This window comes from Capricornis sumatraensis, chromosome 15 (genome assembly GCF_032405125.1).
Source record: "Capricornis sumatraensis isolate serow.1 chromosome 15, serow.2, whole genome shotgun sequence".
NCBI lineage: Eukaryota > Metazoa > Chordata > Mammalia > Artiodactyla > Bovidae > Capricornis > Capricornis sumatraensis.
Genome location: NC_091083.1, coordinates 26,098,278 through 26,117,746, shown reverse-complemented (window position 1 = coordinate 26,117,746; position 19,469 = coordinate 26,098,278). Strand labels below are relative to the sequence as shown.

The window sequence follows — 19,469 nt, the reverse complement described above, 5'->3', positions numbered from 1 at the left end:
ATAGATGGGGAAACAGTGGAAACAGTGTCAGACTTTATTTTTTGGGCTCCAAAATCACTGCAGATGGTGATTGCAGCCATGAAATTAAAAGATGCTTACTCCTTGGAAAGAGAGTTATGACCAATCTAGATAGCATATTCAAAAGCAGAGACATTACTTTGCCAACAAAGGTCTGTCTAGTCAAGGCTATAGTTTTTCCTGGGGTCATGTATGGATGTGAGAGTTGGACTGTGAAGAAAGCCGAGCGCCGAAGAATTGATGGTTTTGAACTGTGGTGTTGGAGAAGACTCTTGAGAGTCCCTTGGACTGCAAGGAGATCCAACCAGTCCATTCTGAAGGCGATCAGCCCTAGATTTCTTTGGAGGGAATGATGCTGAAGCTGAAACTCCAGTACTTTGGCCACCTCATGCGAAGAGTTGACTCATTGGAAAAGACTCTGATGCTGGGAGGGATTGGGGGCAGGAGGAGCAGGGGACGACTGAGGATGAGATGGCTGGATGGCATCACCGACTCGATGGACATGAGTTTGGGTGGACTCCGGGAGTTGGTGATGGACAGGGAGGCCTAGCGTGCTGCGATTCATGGGGTCGCAAAGAGTTGGACACGACTGAGCGACTGAACTGAACTGAACTGAATCTTTTACTAGAAGCTGAATCCCCCCAACACTTAGTGGCATAAAATATTTTGAAAAGGAACAGATCAAACCTCTTTGAGTCCATTTCTCAAGGGCCCATTTACTACTGCTTAAAAAAAAAATTTTTTTTTTAACTATTTGCATTGTCTTGAGCAGTGTTCCTCAAATCATCTATAGTAAAGGACCAGGTTTTAAAAGTTGACCAAGCTGTCATCCTTTCATGCTGGATAGGACTGGAGCTCGCATTTGGTGTGACTCACCTTGCTAGTTTGACAGCTAACACAACTGGCTTATATTCTCTAAAGGAACAGCCTGCACTTGGTGGTAGTGGCAGTGTTCGATTGCTGTAAGTTTCTGAACTGTGTCACAGGAGGCTAACAAAACTGGTTTGCTGGTTGGCACTGGACCCTACTTTAGGATCCCTGATCCAGAGGGCATCTCTCTTTTGGCAAGATAGCTAAATCATAGACAAGGAGACCTTCCTGGTCACAGTGATGCTCCTCAAGGGTCACAACATTTTTGGTAATACCTTAGGACAAGTTGCAAGCTTTTCTTCAAAGAAGAGTTTCTTTTCCTAAGAGTGAAAAGACATTTGTGAAGTGATTTGTTTTTAATTTTGTTGTTTGATTTTTTAATATACTATTTATCCACATATATAGTCAATTAACTGCTCAATTTTCAAATTTGGAAATGAAAATTTAATAGCTGAAAGCCAAATACATATTCTAAAACACAGTGTCAGTACCGATTATAGAATTAGAAGGTAGCTGGCTACTGGATCATTAGATACACCATCTACATTATTAGATATATATCTGATATTTTTAACTGGTTGCTGCTATGTAAGGATATTATTTCTTAGGTAAAATCTGAGCATTTATGAGTTTAGTTGAATCTATTAAAAATTGTTCATTCCAAAATTGTAAGGTCTGTAATTGCCTAAATAAGGATCATTAATAACTTATTTCAACAAATATTCATTAGTTTCACTACTATTTATTAAACAGAAATAGACTGTCATTAAAGTATGAAAAGGCAATAAGTACATTTAACATTTTTCTTTTAATTGGGTTATAAGTTTTTAGTACCAAATAAATTGCATGATAGCTTATAATTAACATTTTATAGTCTAACTCTGTGAGGGGAAAGGTGTGTGTCTGTATATCAGTCACTTAGTCACGTCCAACTCTGCAATCCCATGGGCTGTGACCTGCCAGGCTCTTCTGTCCATGGAATTCTCCAGGCAAGAATCCTGGAGTGGGTAGCCTTTCCCTTCTCCAGGGAATCTTCCTGACCCAGGGATCAAACCCAGGTCTCCTGCATTGCAGGCAGATTCTTTACCATCTGAGCTATAGGTAAGTCCCAAGGTGTATATAGGTTACTTTAAAAATATAGCATGCTTTCCCTACATCCAACTCCTATCCCCAAGAATATTATGGATTTTCACAGGCACTAAATCTTTGAACATAGCTCGTTTTATGGCAAAAATCTATCCCAAAGGGGTAGAAACAATACAATTGAAATATTATATCAGCTCTTACTTTAGTAGATCTATTTTGGAATCTATCACATAAAAATATTAAATATTTTGAAAACTTTTATTTTTATCCAGTATGCAGATTTATTCCCAGAGCACAGCTTTTCTGATGCAAAACTGGAATGCTGTGTAGTCACAACAGCTGTCCCCACACCATGTGGTATCTTCCGTTACTTTGCTGTAGAGGTGAATTTTTGGCCCAGTGTCTCAGCAATGTTGCACATGCGTGGTTTTAAGCGGCGAAGCAGTATCCTTCTGCATTCGTTTGACTTTCACAGCTACAGCTGGCTCCAGGTTAGAACAAGGAGAAGACATTCACACCGTGGCCACCCGCACGGCTGCCGTGGTAGCTGGATCGCAGAAGGCTCTGTTGCTTCTAAAGACACAACCCACTGTTACTGAGAAATTAGTCAGCAAAGTGCTGTACGTCTGGAACAGAGAATAACGAACTGCTAAAAGGACTCTCTTCGAAGATTTCAGATTATGGTCTAGTCATTACTGATCTAGTTTTTTAAAAATAATAAAATCATGGCTGAGAAATAACAGTGAAATTAAAGGGAAAGATTTTCAAAGTAGTTGATGATTTTTAGGATATCTAAATATTTAAATTTTTCCCTTTCCAGAAAAAGTGGCAACAGTCCTTTTAGACTCATTAACAAGGAATTAAAATTAGGTTAAGTCTTAATGCCCATTGTTCATACATGCAACATATTTGGAAGGCCAATCTATTAAAAATATGTTATTTTAGTTTACTGTGTGAAACAATGGCATATATTTTTTAACATTTTAGACAATTTTGTTTGCTCCAAGAATGTTTGTTATAATTAATACAGAAATAAGATGATTTGATTTACTGTGAAACTGCACTGATGGATGGTTTGAATACTGTATCTCTGTGCAGCATCAACTAAATGCTTTTTGTGGTACGACTCTAGACTGTTAAGCATATATAAAGTCTCCGTAGTGCACGCGCTTCTGTTACCAATCAGTATAATTATTAAAGTTGCAGCTTTTTAGCAAAAATGATATCCTAGAAAATCCAGTTATGTCCCTCTAAATAATATCTGAATAATACTTTTCCCCTAAAGTAAAAACAAATAAGCAACAAGTAAAAAAATAATTTTCAGTGTACATGCTTAAATCATCTGTTATGGAGAGTTAGATTTCTGATATTCATTAAATATCAAAGAAACTACGATACTCAGTGTAGGCCACCTTCTTTATAGAAGTGAATTTATGCATGTTTCATAAGGGTCGTACTGATGAATATGTTTGAGGCTTTCAGCTTTTAGTGGATACAAAATAGAATGATTGATAAAATCCTCCCTACTATTGGCTATTATTTACTGACTCTTAAGTGGCAGGTTGTATTTATGCCAATTTATCTGCTTCAGGGAACATTCTTGATAGCAGAACAAAGTGAATAAAAGTAGTTTGCTTTGCAAATGAATGCAAATAGGGGAGCCTTTCGGAAAGCCCTTTAACAGGGGCAGCGCACTTTGATTCTGAGTGAAGCTGCCATTTGGACATGGTGAAAAGAGCACGCTTGAACCATTGATTGGGGGAGACAGTAAGAAGTCAGGAAGGGCCCGTTAAGCTTGCAGTGAGGCGGGCGGATGTCAGTGTGGTTAGAGCGCAGTGGGAGAATGACAGGGAGGATTAGTGTCAGGGAGACGCTGTGCTGGGGCTGCAGAGATAGTCTCTGGGGTCACTCACCTCCGACTGTTGTTCTGTGCTGATGGTTCTGTAATGCAAACGGCCTGATGTATGCCTGTTCATTATCGGAAATGGTGATTAGAAAAGGTATTTGTCTCAAAGGTTTCCTTCCTTCCTTCTTTTTAATTAAAGGAAAATAAGGTGGCTTCCTCCATCTCGCTGCTGACTCCTAGAGTCTAGTATAACACCAGCATGGCTCCTGCCTCTGGTAGGAACCAGTGCTGTAACGTAAAATAATTGTAGTGTCATTATTTGTTATTTGATGATGCTCTTTTGCTTTTCTCAGCTTTGGCTCTCACCAAGTGGTAATGCTCAATAAAATGCAGAGAATATGCCCACTTTTATAATTTTGGGTTTTGCAAATAAGATTTTTACAATCTTTGAGGTATTTCCATATTCATGTAACCATTTGACCAATTTTTAAGAAGCTGTTTACCTTCTCAAAAAGGAAGTGTTGCTTTCTTTGCATGGATCAGATGGTTTAAGTCTTGGTTGCAGGAGTTTCTATTTCTGTTCTCAAGTTTTATGAATGCTAGCACTTGCTAAATTTAACTCCTTGAAAACAACATGATTTTTAGACTTAGAATGAACAAAAAATTCTGTCTCAGTTCTGATTTGGAATCAGTACATTTACTTGTTCACATTTTCATTTACATTAAAAAAGCGAAAAACTTCTGAAAAACTTTGAGACCTTCTATAGGAACCTCACATGAGGTATCTGTGACACACAATGCACTTCCAAACGACTGTCTTACCTTTTTTTTTAAATGTCTTTAAAAGCTTGGGTTCCCAATACTGCTTCTTCATTGTTTAGTACCTATGGGAACATTCTAACGATGTTCATTCTAACATACATTCATAACGGTAAAGATGCAACCCAGACCTTCATTGAGACTGTCAGATACATTGTAACATTGTTATTTTTGCAGAAAGCATGATGCTAATACTTAATTTCACAGGCTTATTAAATGTTTTAGCAAACATTATTGTTCTTTAATGTTCTTCAGGCACCTGAATGGACAGAAGAGGACCTCAGCCAGCTGACAAGAAGTATGGTGAAGTTCCCAGGAGGGACCCCAGGTCGATGGGAAAAGATTGCCCACGAATTGGGTCGATCCGTGACAGATGTGAGTTCATTCAGATCTGCATTGCGTGGAGAGTGACAAACCAGAAAGAGCCACCTTTGTAGAAGGCAGACATAGGCACAGCCAACATTATCTTTGGAGAAAGGCTCCAGTCCTTTTAGGACCTGGAAGTAAACCATTAACGAAATAGGCAAGAAGTAGATGTCAGCCGGTCCCCTGGCCTACAGTTAACAGCTGTGTGAGGAATTCTAGTGTTTGAAGACTTAAGCTACTATAACCTAATCATAGAAAAACAATGCTAGCTTTTGTGTTTAGAGTGACCCCTTTAGCTATGGGAAAAAATATTTGGCCCAAAAGTTGGCCCAAAAGTTCGTAAGATGTTATGGAAAAATCCAAATGAATATTTGGCTAATCCACTAGTTCTCTGATCAGAATTAGTTATATTTCAGCTGGATCTTCTTAACATTGAAGTACACACTGCTATAGGTAGACTGGTGGTTTGCATTAGTTAAATGAGCAATATTCCAATTATGTTTTTATTTAAAACATGATACCTACTATTCATTTTCACACATTGTTCAACAAAAAAATTTATATGCATATAACTTTGTAATTATATATAAAATAATTGTTTATATATACTGTAAGTATAATATATAATCCTATATAATTTAATATAAACGATTAGTCATACCTACCATTTAAAAAACCAAATGTCTGTCTGGAAAGTTTTAGATTTAACACTGGAAATTTAGGGCAGAGAATCTTACAAAAGTACCCACTACATCACCAGGTATGTACTAAAATATTCAGTAAATGTTTAATTTGAAATGGAGACATCTTTATTTTCATCAGTATGATCCTTATTTTCATAAATGACTAAATATGCTTTACTAAATTTATTTACTTTAAAATAAATCCTATAGATCTAAAATATTGAAAGAGTTAACTGAAATCAAAGATTCAGATTTCTCACATTCAATGCTATTACTATACTTTTGGGTCTTTGATAATGAACAATTTTAAAACCCTGCAAAATGATTAATAAGCACAACTACCAAAAAAACACAAAAACCCACCTGTTGCATAAATGTTATTTTTCACAGTCAACTTTTCCATTTTTTAATTCAGAAACAAAACATTCTTGTCATTTTTTATTTGGACAGGAGCTGCTTTGAGAATTTCAAATTGTATATTAATGTATTTACTACCATATAGTAGGTCTTTTTAAAATCACATTTAAAAGACTTAAAAATTTTCGTGAGATGTTTTAATTATGTTAAGAGTTAAAGTCTGATCATGTGGTAAGTCAGCCCTTGCTTTTATCTTTATAACTTTGGGGTTTTGTTTTTTTGTTGTTTGTTTTTTCGCTTTTTCAAGATAAGACCAGTTATCTTAAGTGACTAGAAAAGGTAACCTGATGGCTTTTCTCTTCTGCTAAGAATGTTAGGGTTATATGCATTTTATTATCTTGTTGTAAGGTTGTTTGTAAAGATAAGTTAATAATGCCTTTGCCTTATCAGTAATCTGACCAGATTAAAGATGTTCCATGGTTACTGATGTTTTAAGTACTATGGTCCTCTCTATAACTACTGTTATTAAAAACTGCTAAAATACTTTTAGAGTTATAAAACAGTCATTGGTGTAAAAGGGCCCCAAAACTTACAGTTCAATTGGCTGATAAGTGTCTCCTTTGAAGAGAGGACTGCCTTTAACTTTTAATAGTGCCCAATTGCAGATAAAAAGTAGAGCAGTATTTTAATGTATTGTCATTAAAATCTTAGCCTTTATTCTCAAGAGGAGAGAGATGAAAGTTTAAACACTAATATTGTTGTTGCTTAGTCACTATGTCATGTCCAACTTTTCTGAGACACCACAGACACTACGCCTGCCAGGCTTCTTTGTCCATGGAATTTTTTAGGCAAGAATACTGGAGTTGGTTGCCATTTCCTTCTTCCGGGAGATGCTAATATACACATAACCAACAGAGCCTTGGGATTGCTGTTTAGTATCACAGATCTAGAAAATTGAGGTAATTGTAAAGAGCAGCCTTGGTGTAGATAAAGACATCATCTTTTCACACTTTTGCAAATTCATCCCATAATTTTTTTCTTCTCTTAGACTTACCCAAGGGAGAATGATTCCATGACTATAATATTAATAGATATGTTTTACTTTTATCATGGAAGTAGCAAACATGACTGTGAGATTTTTTTTCCCCCAAGTATTTAGTTATATTTTCATTAATACCAAAAGTATCTTGGAAATAAATACTTAGTTAAGCCTAAACTTTGGGGGCACCAAAAGTGCCACGGTAACTTTTCTCTTAGTATACACATATATAGACTCGCATTGTATTTTCATTTTGTGAGCATCATCTCCATAGCTGGACTGAACGTTTCATTTCAGTAACATACACAGAAACTGTAAGCTACTCTCTCTCTAAAAGAGAAGTGTCTGAAGACAGAACTTATTTAGTGGAATAGCGAGTTATACTGGAGCAGCTGAAATGGGTCTGGCTAATACAGTTCCTTTAGTAGAATGTTAAGTGAAAGCTAACCACCCTTTAGAAGATCACTTATTTTGCCTTATGGTGTTAATTAGACTTGTTGTCCTTAAGTATTCCACTGTTGAAAAGAAACCAAGTTCAGTTTGCTGTCACTGGGGCCTCTGCATACTGACCAGATCACCTGTACCAATTCTCTTCAGCTCTGCACATCTGTTCTTTGACCTGTTTTCTTGCTAAACGTGTAGCTTCAGGCAGAGCTCTCTTTCCTTCAAGAAACAATTGACCTCTTTTAGGGAGGGGTTAGAGTGTACCCATGGTGGAATGTATATGTTCTTTATTTGGATTGACAGATTACAATGAAAAACTCATTTTGCTCCTCAAGGAGTTTTCTGTATTGTCATAATTATGAGTTAAATTGCTAGGTTCTAATCTGGATAAATACAAGGAATGTTACTAGCTTTATTTTAAAAAATACAAAAAATTTTAACTTAAATATACCTAAACTATAAGACTTAACCTTATTACAGATGAAATACTTTAAATATTAATATATGCCTTTCAGCAAATAATTTTGGTAACCAAAAGGACACTCAAATTGTAAAAACAACAGAGGAAACAAAAACTGTCTGGCATGTAAAACCAATTTTAATGTGATTATTAGCTGCAGGTTTTTTAAATTAAGGTCAGGGAGCCTCAGATTTCTTGCTTGTGAAGTAGTATCCTTTTCTCTTGCCTGAAAAGGATGTAAACTGATTCTGCTTCTCTCCAGAATCATAATCTCTTGCATTCTGGTTGTGATAACAGACCGATTGGAGATTTTCTGCCCGCTTGGAAAAGGCCCAGGTAGGCAGCAAAACAAAAGATAGGTAGATAGATTTAAACAGACTTTAGTAATTAGCTTAGTGCCAATATGAGAGGTGTGCAGTTAGATAACTCTCCCATATGCAGGTGAAAAAGAAAGAGTATAATAAAATTCCTGATTTTATTTTCTATAGCCACAACTAGAGAGGAGATATTTGTTGGGGGAACTTACATTTTTTGAAACAATTGTCATAATAACATATAAGTGACTTATTCAATAGAAAATAAGACTTTTATCAGTGAACTAAGTATATAGTGTGTGTGTATATATATATATAATGCTGAAAGACATATATTAACATTTAAAATATTTCAAAGTAGGTGTTTCAGTTTAGATGTATCTCAGTTAAAATATACTTTGCATTAATTTTTTAACAAATTACAAATTTAACAAATAACTTTCCACGTATTTATCCAGAGTAGAATTTAGTAATTTAACTCATACTTTGGCAAACATGTTATTGCTGTGACTTTTAGAGGCAAACTACTACTCCACAGTTGTAAAGGTCCTCATCGTCTCAAACACAGAACATTTTTTGTCTCTCATCGTTCCTCATATAAAGTATGTGAAAAGTTCTCTTGACAACCAGCCTTGTCTATGTTCCTCTTCCTCCCTCTCTCACCCTTTCAACCCTTAAAGGTATTAAATTTTAGAAAGGAATGGGTCCTTTATTCCTTTCTTCTTGCTAGATGAGTCACTAGCTAACCTAATAAATTTTCAATCTGATAGTAAGAGATAATAATGTGTTCCCAAATCTTTCCCTCACACACATCTGTTATATGTCATTCCTGACTTCAGTCTTCTTATACAGGCACACAGTTACATAAGTTTAACAGTATTAGTTTGTATTCTGCCCTTTTCTCTTTGCTGTGAAACACAGGCTTAGGCTTCTTCCATGGCAACAAAGATCTACATCATCGTTCCAAACACCTACACACTCCCATGTTGTCTCGCGATAATTAAGGGGCACCCAACTGATTGTCACTTAAGTGTTTCTTTTTTTGCAATTTTATTGGGATTTTTTTTATAAAAAATTCATTCATCTTTTCATTTATGTATTTCCTTAGCTTGTAGGCCTAGGAATAGAGCTGCTTTATTCAAGAATATGGATGTTTTTAGAACCTTTGGTGACTCTAAAATTGGCCTCCAGAGAGGCTGTAACAATATACAATGTCCCTGGTGGTGTGAGAGACGACACTTTCTCATAGTCTCTAAACAAAATTTTTTGTTTTTCATCATTGCTCATCAAATAAGTGAAAAGTGCTAGTGCACTGAGTTCTGTAACTTACCTCCTTATTGGCCTCATTTTGAATAGAGTTTGTAATAATTCATTACCATTTAAGGATAATCTTACCTTCTGCAGATGCTTTGCTATTTTATCTTTTGTTCTCTTTGAATGTATTAGCTAACAACTCCAAAGAAATATTATATTGCAAATAATAGTGATTAGACTTTTTGCTCAACATTTTAATAAGAAAACCCAATGTCTGATCAATTCTAGTATCAGTCTGATATGAGAAATACATTATTATGCTAGGGAAATTTTCTTCACTTTAATTCTTATAGTTCTGATTTTATCACAGTTGTGTTCAGGAATAGAAGTGAAATTTTAAAAATAGTTTTAACTTTTCTCATATGACCTAATAAGGATGAATATATTACCAAGGTCCCCCTTTGTATTTCCAAGATAAACTTTACTTGATCATATGTTATTTTAATAAACTGAATTTGATTTGTCATTTAGGATTCTTACATTTATGTATCACAGTAAAAGTATTACAGAATTCTTAGTGTTTTGTTAATTGGATATCTTTAAGTAGGATTATACCTGCCTTCTAACATCTAAAAAGTTGAGAGAAACAAAAGTGTGCCGTGAACAAAAGGAGAACAAAAATACGTATCCAAATAAATGAGGTACAATGGTTGAAGCTGTACAGGAAAATCCCCGAGAGCAGAATAAAAGACAAATAATTTTAAAACACTATAGAAAAGAGAAGAAATACAGGGAATCAGTCCAAAAGCTAGTTCCAGTGAGAGAGACACAGAAAACAGACATGAGGGCATTATTCAATAAAAGAGACAAGTTCTCCAGGATGAAGGAAAGGCCAACCTGAGGCCAACTTGTGAGCACCTTCTAAAGTGAGGTAGAGCACCTGGAAAAGATCCTGGAGAGCTTCATGAACACTGAGACCACCTAAGAAGCCCTTTAAAGCTTCTCAGGAGAAAAACTCTCCAAAGGCAGGCAGGTCAGAGTCACAGCAAAGCACTTGGCAGCACGGGATTCCGAGACAGGGGAACCGTGGCCTCAGCCCTCAAGGGAAAGCGGTCCTGAATCTGGAACAGAGCGGTTCCGGTGGTAAACACATAGAGGGAGGACTCGGCCCGTTCTAGAAGGTTTCCTGAGACGGCATTCCAGGAAATGAGGGATAAATCAATACGGAGGAAGACACAGAACACTTGAAAAAGTGGACCAAGCCCAGTGAATAGAAATCCCGAGTCCCTACTGTGATACGGCTGGTGAAGAGTGCAGGAAGTCCATGTTGGATCCAGAGAACAAGACTGAGAGAGAAGCTGCAGAAATTCATATGTGTGAACAAAAACCAACTATAAACTCCACAAACAGAAAACCACAGTCCAGATTTAAGGTCAGCCATATCTCGGACTCAATTTCAGGCCACCAGATTAAAGCAGATACCACAGTAAAGTGACCCATACAAATTTTCTGGTTTTCCAATGCATGTAAAAGTTATGTTTCCATTATATGTTGTCTGTTAACTGTGCAATAGTATATCCAAAAAACGCACATACCTTAACTAAAAATAATTTATTGCTAAAAAATGCAAACTATCATCTGAGCCTTCAGTGAATCATAATCCTTTCTGCAGTAGTAACATCAAAGATCACCATACCAAATATAATGAAATTGTTTGAAATATTGTGAAAATTACCAAAATGTGGCACAGAGACACAAAATGAGCAGATGCTACTGGGAAAAGGGTACCCATAAACTTTCTTGGGTGGAGTGAGTAGCCACAAGCCTTCAACTTAAAAAACCACAGTCTGCCTGTGTACTAACAAACGGAATGATAGAAACAGCAGAAGAACCTAATAGTGATAATAGTCTCTAATAATTATCACTAATTATTTTAATAATTATTAATTATATTGTTACTAATAATTTTAGTGACAAGAAACATAATCACAGTGCAGTACTTGTCTTTATAGTGAATATCGTTTACCAGATTGCAGTTATGTGAGCTCTTACATGTTTTATGAATGGATTTTCAATTTTTTAAATCAACTGTGGAAGACATCACAAGTTGTCCATCAAATACGTCCTCTCCTTGTCTGGTAATAGAGAAGCAGGCCCATACTTGTCCAGAAACACTGCCCTTCCCAGCGCTCTGAGCTCTGCAGTGGCTCAGTCACCAGCTTCTTCTCAGAGGACCGTGAGTGAAGTAACACACAGCTCCCTGTGTTGCTGGGAGCTCTTCCTCCCTTTCCCTTCCAGGGCTGGACCAGCAATAGCCGCAACCATGCAGATGGGGATAGTTGCCCTAAAGAATGGCAGAGAAGCATGACGGAAAGAAACTGAACACATGGAGTAAAAGAGAAACTGTAGATAGTGACAGGGTCCATGAAGAAAAAGCAGAGTAAGAGGTTCAGGTGAAATTCTGAGGAAAGTCCTCTCTCAGAGGTAACATCTGAGTAGACACACAGAGCAACTGAGGGAGTGAGGTTGTGTGAGAAAGAGTGCTCCAGGTGAAAAAAACAGTGCTTGCAAAGGCTCTGAGGCAGGAGCGTGCTTGGAGCGTGCAGAGCGCAGCAAGGAGGGCAATGTGGCCGAGCAGGAGGGGATTAGAGAAGATGAGGCCAAAAGGCAGTGGAGGACCATGCAGGTAGGACCTCGCTGGTCAAGGTAAAGATTTTGAATTTTACTCTGAGTGAGCCAGGAAAGGTTTGAGCAAAAGAGTACAAGATCTAAAACGTCATTCTGACTTCTTTGTGGAGAAGATGCTGTGGCGGGGCAACTGTGGGAGCAGGAGAGTAGGCCAAGCAAGAGGCTGTTTCAGTTGTCCTCACAAGAGACAGTGGTAGTTTAGACCAGGGGTTATTGGTAGAGGTGGGAAATACAGGTTGAATAAGCATGTTAGTTGGGTGTGTGTACTTGTAACCAGTACTGTGAACATACTGATGGCCAATAGGCACATGAACAGATGCTCAGTCTCACTATTGGAGAAATGCAAATCAGAACTACAATGAGGTATCACCTCACACCAGTCAGAATAGCCATCATTAAATAGCCTACAAATGATTCTGGACAGGATGTGAAGAAGAGGGACCCCTCTTGCACTGTTGGTGGGAATGTAAATTTATACAGCCACTATGGAGAACAGTATCTGTTCAGTTGCTCAGTCATGTCTGACTCTTTGCCACCCCATGGACTGAAGCACACCAGGCTTCCCTGTCCATCACCAGCTCCTGGAGCTTACTCAAACTCATGTCCATCAAGTCCGTGATGCCATCCCACAATCTCATCCTTTGTCATCCCCTTCTCCTTCTGCGTTCAATCTTTCCCAGCATCAGGGTCTTTTCAGATGAGTCAGTTCTTTGCATTAGGTGGCCAAAATATTGGAGTTTCAGCTTCGGCCTCAGTTCTTCCAGTGAATATTCAGGACTGAATTCCTTTAGGATGGACTGGTATTTGATCTCCTTGTAATCCAAGGGACTCTCAAGAGTCTTCTCCAATACCACAGTTCAAAAGCATCAATTCTTCAGTGCTCAGCTTTCTTTACAGTCCAACTTTCACATCCATACATGACTACTGGAAAAACCACAGCTTTGACTAGACAGACCTTTGTTGGCAAAGTAGTGTCTCTGCTTTTTAATATGCTGTCTAGGTTGGTCATAGCTTTTCTTCCAAGGAGCAAGCGTCTTTTAATTTCATGGCTGCAGTCACCATCTGCAGTGATTTTGGAGCCCAAGAAAATAAAGTCTGACACTGCTTCCACTGTTTCCCCATCTATTTGCCATGAAGTGATGGGACCAGATGCCATGATCTTTGTTTTCTGAATGTTGAGTTTTAAGCCAACTTTTTCACTCTCCTCTTTCACTTTCATCAAGAGGCTCTAGTTCTTCGTGAGACAAACAACTTCTTTGAGAACAGTATGGCAGTTCCTTAAAAAACTAAAAAGAGAACTGCCATATGAGCCTGCAGTCCCACTCCTAGCCATATATCCAGAACAGACAAAAACTATAGTTCAAAAAGATCCATGCATCCAGTGTTCATAGCACTATTTACATGCACTCCAATGTTCATAGCAGCACTATATTTTTTAGTTTTTTAAAATAATAATGTTTATTGTTTTAAGATAATTTCTAGGGTGATTTCTTATTCAGTGATAGGTAGCTGGTAAAAGAAATAAAGCACTGTAACTCACCTGAAGGTGATATTTTACCCACGCTGTCTCATGGTGAAAACTGCCACTGTATAGCAGCTCTGTTTATAATAGCCAAGACACAGAAGCAATCTAAGGGTCCGTTGACAGATGAATAGAGATGTGATATGTGTACACAAATGGACTATTACTAAGCCATAAAAGAGAATGACAAATAATGCCATTTGCAAAAACATAGGTGAACCTAGATATCAGCATATTAAGTGAAGTCAGACAAATATGATATCACTTAATATGTGGAATCTTAGAAAATTGTATAAATGAACTTATTTACAAAACAAATAGACTCATAGACATAGATAACAAACACATGGTTACCAAAGGGAATAGTGAGGGAGGGGGATAAATTAGGAGCTTCAGATTAACAAACACACTATGATCTATAAAATAAACAGACCTACTGGATAGCACAGGGAACTATATTTAATATCTTGTAATAATCTATAATGGAAAGGAATCTGAAAAAAAAAATATATGTATAACTAGGTCACTTTGCTGTACACCCAAAACCAACACAACATTGTAAATGTACTATAATTCAATTTTTTTAATAGTTAAAAAAAAACAGTCCTCAGAAAAAAATTTTTTTTAAAGGACTGGACAAAAATGCATGCCTCTTGAGTGTAGGGTACATGGTTTTTCATCAGAAGCCCTTGTTGTAAACTGCTTTTTTAAAAGTTATGTATATGTATTACCTTCATTTTAAAAACACTTAGAAATTTAAAGACAAAACATGTTACTTTTAGTATCTTTCCATGTCAGTGTATATATATAGGTCTACCTCCTTCTTAATTTTTATTATAAAAGCTTTATTGATTTACAGAAATAGAAAAACAGTCCTAAAATTTGTATGGAACCACAATAGATCCCAAGTAGCCAAAACAATGTTGAGAGAGAACAAAGTTTGGAGACATCACATGTCCTGTTTTCAAAATGTTATAAAGCTACAGTAATCAAAACAGTAAGGTACTGGCAGCGGATCTCTAGGTCAGGAAGGCAATAGGAACCTTCAGCCTCTATTGAAACACTTGCCAGACCATCCCCTCAACAAAGACAGCTTTACTAGAGGATTTCTAGAGCCAGCTATTAGTATGTTTGCTGTCTATATTTTCCTGTCAGAGGGCCTTGAGGGCTGATTTGATTGTTCTAGCAAAGGAATAACTGCTTACAGACCCCTGTCCTCCTCTCATTTGGTCCTTCTTTCATCTGGGTCTTCCTCCACAAAGGACACAGCTTAAGGTGGGGCAAACAGAATAATGAAGAGAGATGAACAAGGTATTTACTCAGCCTGCGTACACTTCAGCAGGGTGACAGGTATCACCCACAGGTCCCTCTGACACACACTGGGGAAATCAAAGTACAAAGGGCTTGAATCTGCTAAATTCACCTAGTTGGTGAGTGGCAGTAACTCAGGTAAAGCAGTGCAGAACTGGCCTTGAGAGGTGAGGCCAAACTCCCACATTGTCAATGTGTAAGCCTGTTTTTGATCGCTCTTTTCCTTTCTTTAGCCAACACTGATATTGAAGTAAAAAACTTTTAAAGCAATGAACAATGATTTTCTTTCTTATAGGCAATACTCCTAGTTAATTTGAAATGTCGAACAAGTATGCAAGAAGTAACCACATTGGAAGCTCCTTGAGGTCGATAACCCTAGACTTTTATATCAGGAATCCCCAATCTGGATCTAAAGCCTGATAATCTGAGGGGAAGCTGATGTCATACTAACAGAAATAAAGTGTACAATAAATGTAATGCACTGAAACCATCCCCAAACCATCCCCCCAACCCATGCACAGAAATATTGTCTTCCACAAAACCTGTCCCTGGTATCAAAAAGCTTGGGGACCACTATTATATGTACACCACTGTTCTCAGTACAGTGATAGGCCAAGTCAATACTTAATAAATCTTTGGTGATTCAACTGAAATGAAAGCTATTTCATCAAGAATATCACACCTAGGGAATTCCCTGTTGGTCCAGTGGTTAGAACTCTGCACTCTCACTGCAGAGGGCCCAAGTTCAGTCCCTGGTTGGGGAACTAAGATTCCACAAGCCACATGGTGTGGCCAAAAAGTAAATAAATAATGTCATATCTAGTAAATCACAAAATATTTGATCTAAAAATAAATCATTAGTGTACTCTTTTGTTTTATAGATAAAGAAGTGGGAAGAGAACAAAATTTAAAAGAAAACCTGGCTTTGGTGTCCTACCACCACCATTTATGGGCCGTGTGATTCTGTAGGTCCCCATATCACTCTGAGCTTCAGTTTCCTTGTCTATCATCTGAATTTCAGTGGGCAGCTGGGGGGTGACATATGAAAGCATTATGAAGATACTTTGTTATTATGAACCATTACACAATTGTAAACCTCTATAATAATTACATCACAGGCCACAAAGCTAGTTAACAGCAACCTGGGACTAGAACCCAGATTGTCTGACTCTTATTTAAGTTACACCATCATCTTGGTTCAGCAGAGACTTTATTTTTAACCCTGTATGTAGGCAGCACTATTTGTTTGTTGTGCCTAGATCAGATATTATCTTCAAAGTGAAATATTTTGGTTTTCTGAGGTTCTGGGTGACAGGGAGACAAATTTGAGAGCTAAGTATTTCATATCTCAAGATACTGGCCAATCCATGGGGCTGTCATTCCACTGAGCTCTAGCAGTGGTCGCTTTCCTTTGACTACTTTAACCACAGAAATATTCAGCATCTCATTAAGCGCTCACTGAACACTATTCCTCTGCCTCAGTGATTCATTCAAGCCAAGCATACTTGCAGACTACATGAAACATTTTCTATATAGACTCCTGTTTACCATTCTTTTGTTTTTCCTGGATCTTATTTAGTGTCCACTATTACTAATGTACTGAGTTTGTAATTTCTACTCACTCATCAGAACCTTATATCTTACCAAAAGGACAGATCCACTTTCAAGTTACTAGTTACAATGACATCCACTCTGAATACCATGGATGTTTTATTCATGAAGGGAACTGGTTTTTCACAGTATAATCTATGGTCTGGTGATAGCATCATACTTTATGGTGGGGATTTATTTTATTATCATGAATTTTTTGCTTAATTCTGTCTTATATATAGCTCAGAGATACAGCAAGTCAATAGATGGTGAGTGACCCTTAGGCAGATGCTAGTAAGTGTTAATGCAATTTAAAACTGCTTCCTTGTGCTCAAAATTTCCTCATTTAAAAAAGAGGAAAGTGGATGAACATATGTTGGGTTTTTATAGTATCTTGCTGGTAAGACTAAAAGTATTTGCAAAACTATACTACTCTCTGTTGACATTAGCATATTCTCTCAGTAAATGGGCCATCTACATTACTTATAGAGGTAATCCGGAAGTTAATGGAAGGCCCTCTTTGTTAATGATTAAGATGAACACTATTATTGTTTCTTGTATTTTCTATCCAGACAGAGAATCCAGAGAAAATTTTAAAGACACTGGAGAAATAAAAAGAATGAACAGCACTGCTTTCTAAATTGGAAACATTTTTCAGGTGGTTTATTTTACATTCGGGTAGCAGAGTGCCCTTTTTATTTGAAATTACAGTAGTTCCTGACTATAATGAGTGAGAGATTCAGCAGAAAGTTGGCCAAAATTAAATGCAACCAAATGAAAATACAGTTCATCCTTGAACAGCATGACAGACATACATGCCCCACACAGTTGAAAATCTGCACATAACTTTACAGTCAGCTCTCTGTATCCACAGTTCTGCCTCAGATTCAACCAACTGTGAACTGTATAGTACTTTAGTACATTTTATTGGGAAAAGCCACTTATAAGTGGTTCAAACCTGTGCAGTTCAAGTCAGTGCTTACTTGAGGGCCAACTGGAATGACCCTCACAGTTACATAATTTTTATTGTTAGAATACTTGAACTGTCACTAAGTCAGCTAGAATTAGAAAAATATGACTTGAGGTCATCACTAATAACCAGTATTTATTTTCTGAGTTATCTGAGGATGCCAGAAATATAAGTAATATACTTTATATAGCTCAGAAAATTGGAAAATTCTTCTATATATTGAACAGAAATGTGCCACTATGTAACTGTTCACTGACTCTTAACTGTACCCTATGGAATATAATTTTCCATTTTGTTAATTTAATTTTCTGTTACTTTCATCAGTATTTTCACTGGAAGGAATGAAACCTATTTTACGTTTTTTTCATTCACTCAGCCTAAACCTATATATCCCAGAATTGATTATAAAGCCCCTGTTTCATAAGAAATTTAAAGATACCTTTAGATGTAACTACATGAAGAAACAGGATTATAAAGTATTTTCTGCTTGGAATCAGAACATGGGGAAACACATTTACGTACAATTCTACAATCCAGGTAACTCAATACACATGTGGACAGTGTTATCCAAAAGCCCCCCTAAGCCAGTGGCCCACAATATTATTTTTCCTCATACTGAGGAAGAAGAGAAGCCTGTCTATATGCACCTGTGTAGGAATATAGGTCTTCTCCCAAAAGGAAGCTAGACAAAAGCACAAATCTACATTAAGACAGACAGAGACCACATCTAATATCACTGTATATGATATAAAAGCAGAATGAGTAACTGGAAAATGCATTATCGAATATGTTCATGAAGTAATACTAAACACTCATGACTAAACTGGCACTCATGTTATCAAAGTCATCTAGATCTATCCGAGAGAAATGGATTTAGTGAAAACCAAGTCACTTCCAATGTCATCTCTATTTTCAGATGACATGATATTACATATAGAAAACCCTAAAGATGCCACCTAAAAACTGTTAAGAATAAACTATTTCAGTAAAATCATAGGCAACAAAATCACTATACAAAAATCAGTTGTAACTGTACACCAACCAGCAAACTATCAAAAATAGCAATTAACAATTCCATATACAATAGCATCAAAAAGAATAAAGTGCTAGTTGTAAATTTAACCAAGAAGATGAAAGATCTATACACTGAAAACTATAAGACACTGATGGAAGAAACTGAAGGAGACACAAATAAATGGAAAGATATTTTGTATTCATGATTGCATGCTAAGTTGCTTCAGTTGTATCTGACTCTTTGTGACCTATAGACTGTAGCCTGCCAGGTTCCTCTGTCCTTGAGATTCTCCAGGCAAGAACACTGGAGTGGACTGCTGTGCCCTCCTCCAGAGATCTTCCTAGCCCAGGGATCATACCCAAGTCTCTTATCTCCTGACTTTACCACTAGCACTACCTGGGAAGCCCATGTTCATGATTGGAAGAATTTAATACTGTTAGAATGTCCATACCACCTAAAGTGATCTACATATCCAGTATAAAACCTTTCAAAATTCTAATGGCATTTTTCACTGAAATAGAAAAAACAGTCTGAAAATCCCAGATAGCCAAAGCAATCTTGGAAAAAGAGAAAAATAAACAAACAAAGCTGAAGGGATCACATTTCTGAGTTCAACTTATATTGCAAAGTGATAATAATCAGAACAGTATGGCACTGGCATGAGAAAAAAATAGAGAGGCCAGAAATAAACCCATTGGTTTGTTTACTAATTAGAACAAAAAGTTTTACCATTAATATGGAAACATGAAAGATCCTAATAACCAAAGCTGTCTTGAGAAAGGAAAACAGAGCTGGAGGAATCAGGCTCCCTGACTTC

The 19,469-nt window shown here is 37.0% G+C and overlaps 1 protein-coding gene across 1 annotated transcript in view; it reads left to right on the top strand.

The window, feature by feature from the left end:
• DNAJC1 (DnaJ heat shock protein family (Hsp40) member C1) overlaps positions 1 to 19,469 on the top strand; it is a 189,775-nt gene that overhangs the window by 147,969 nt on the left and 22,337 nt on the right. The window contains exon 9 of the mRNA XM_068987402.1: positions 4,895 to 5,014. Within this exon, the coding sequence (XP_068843503.1) occupies positions 4,895 to 5,014 (120 nt within the window). The remainder of the gene's footprint in view (positions 1 to 4,894; positions 5,015 to 19,469) is intronic.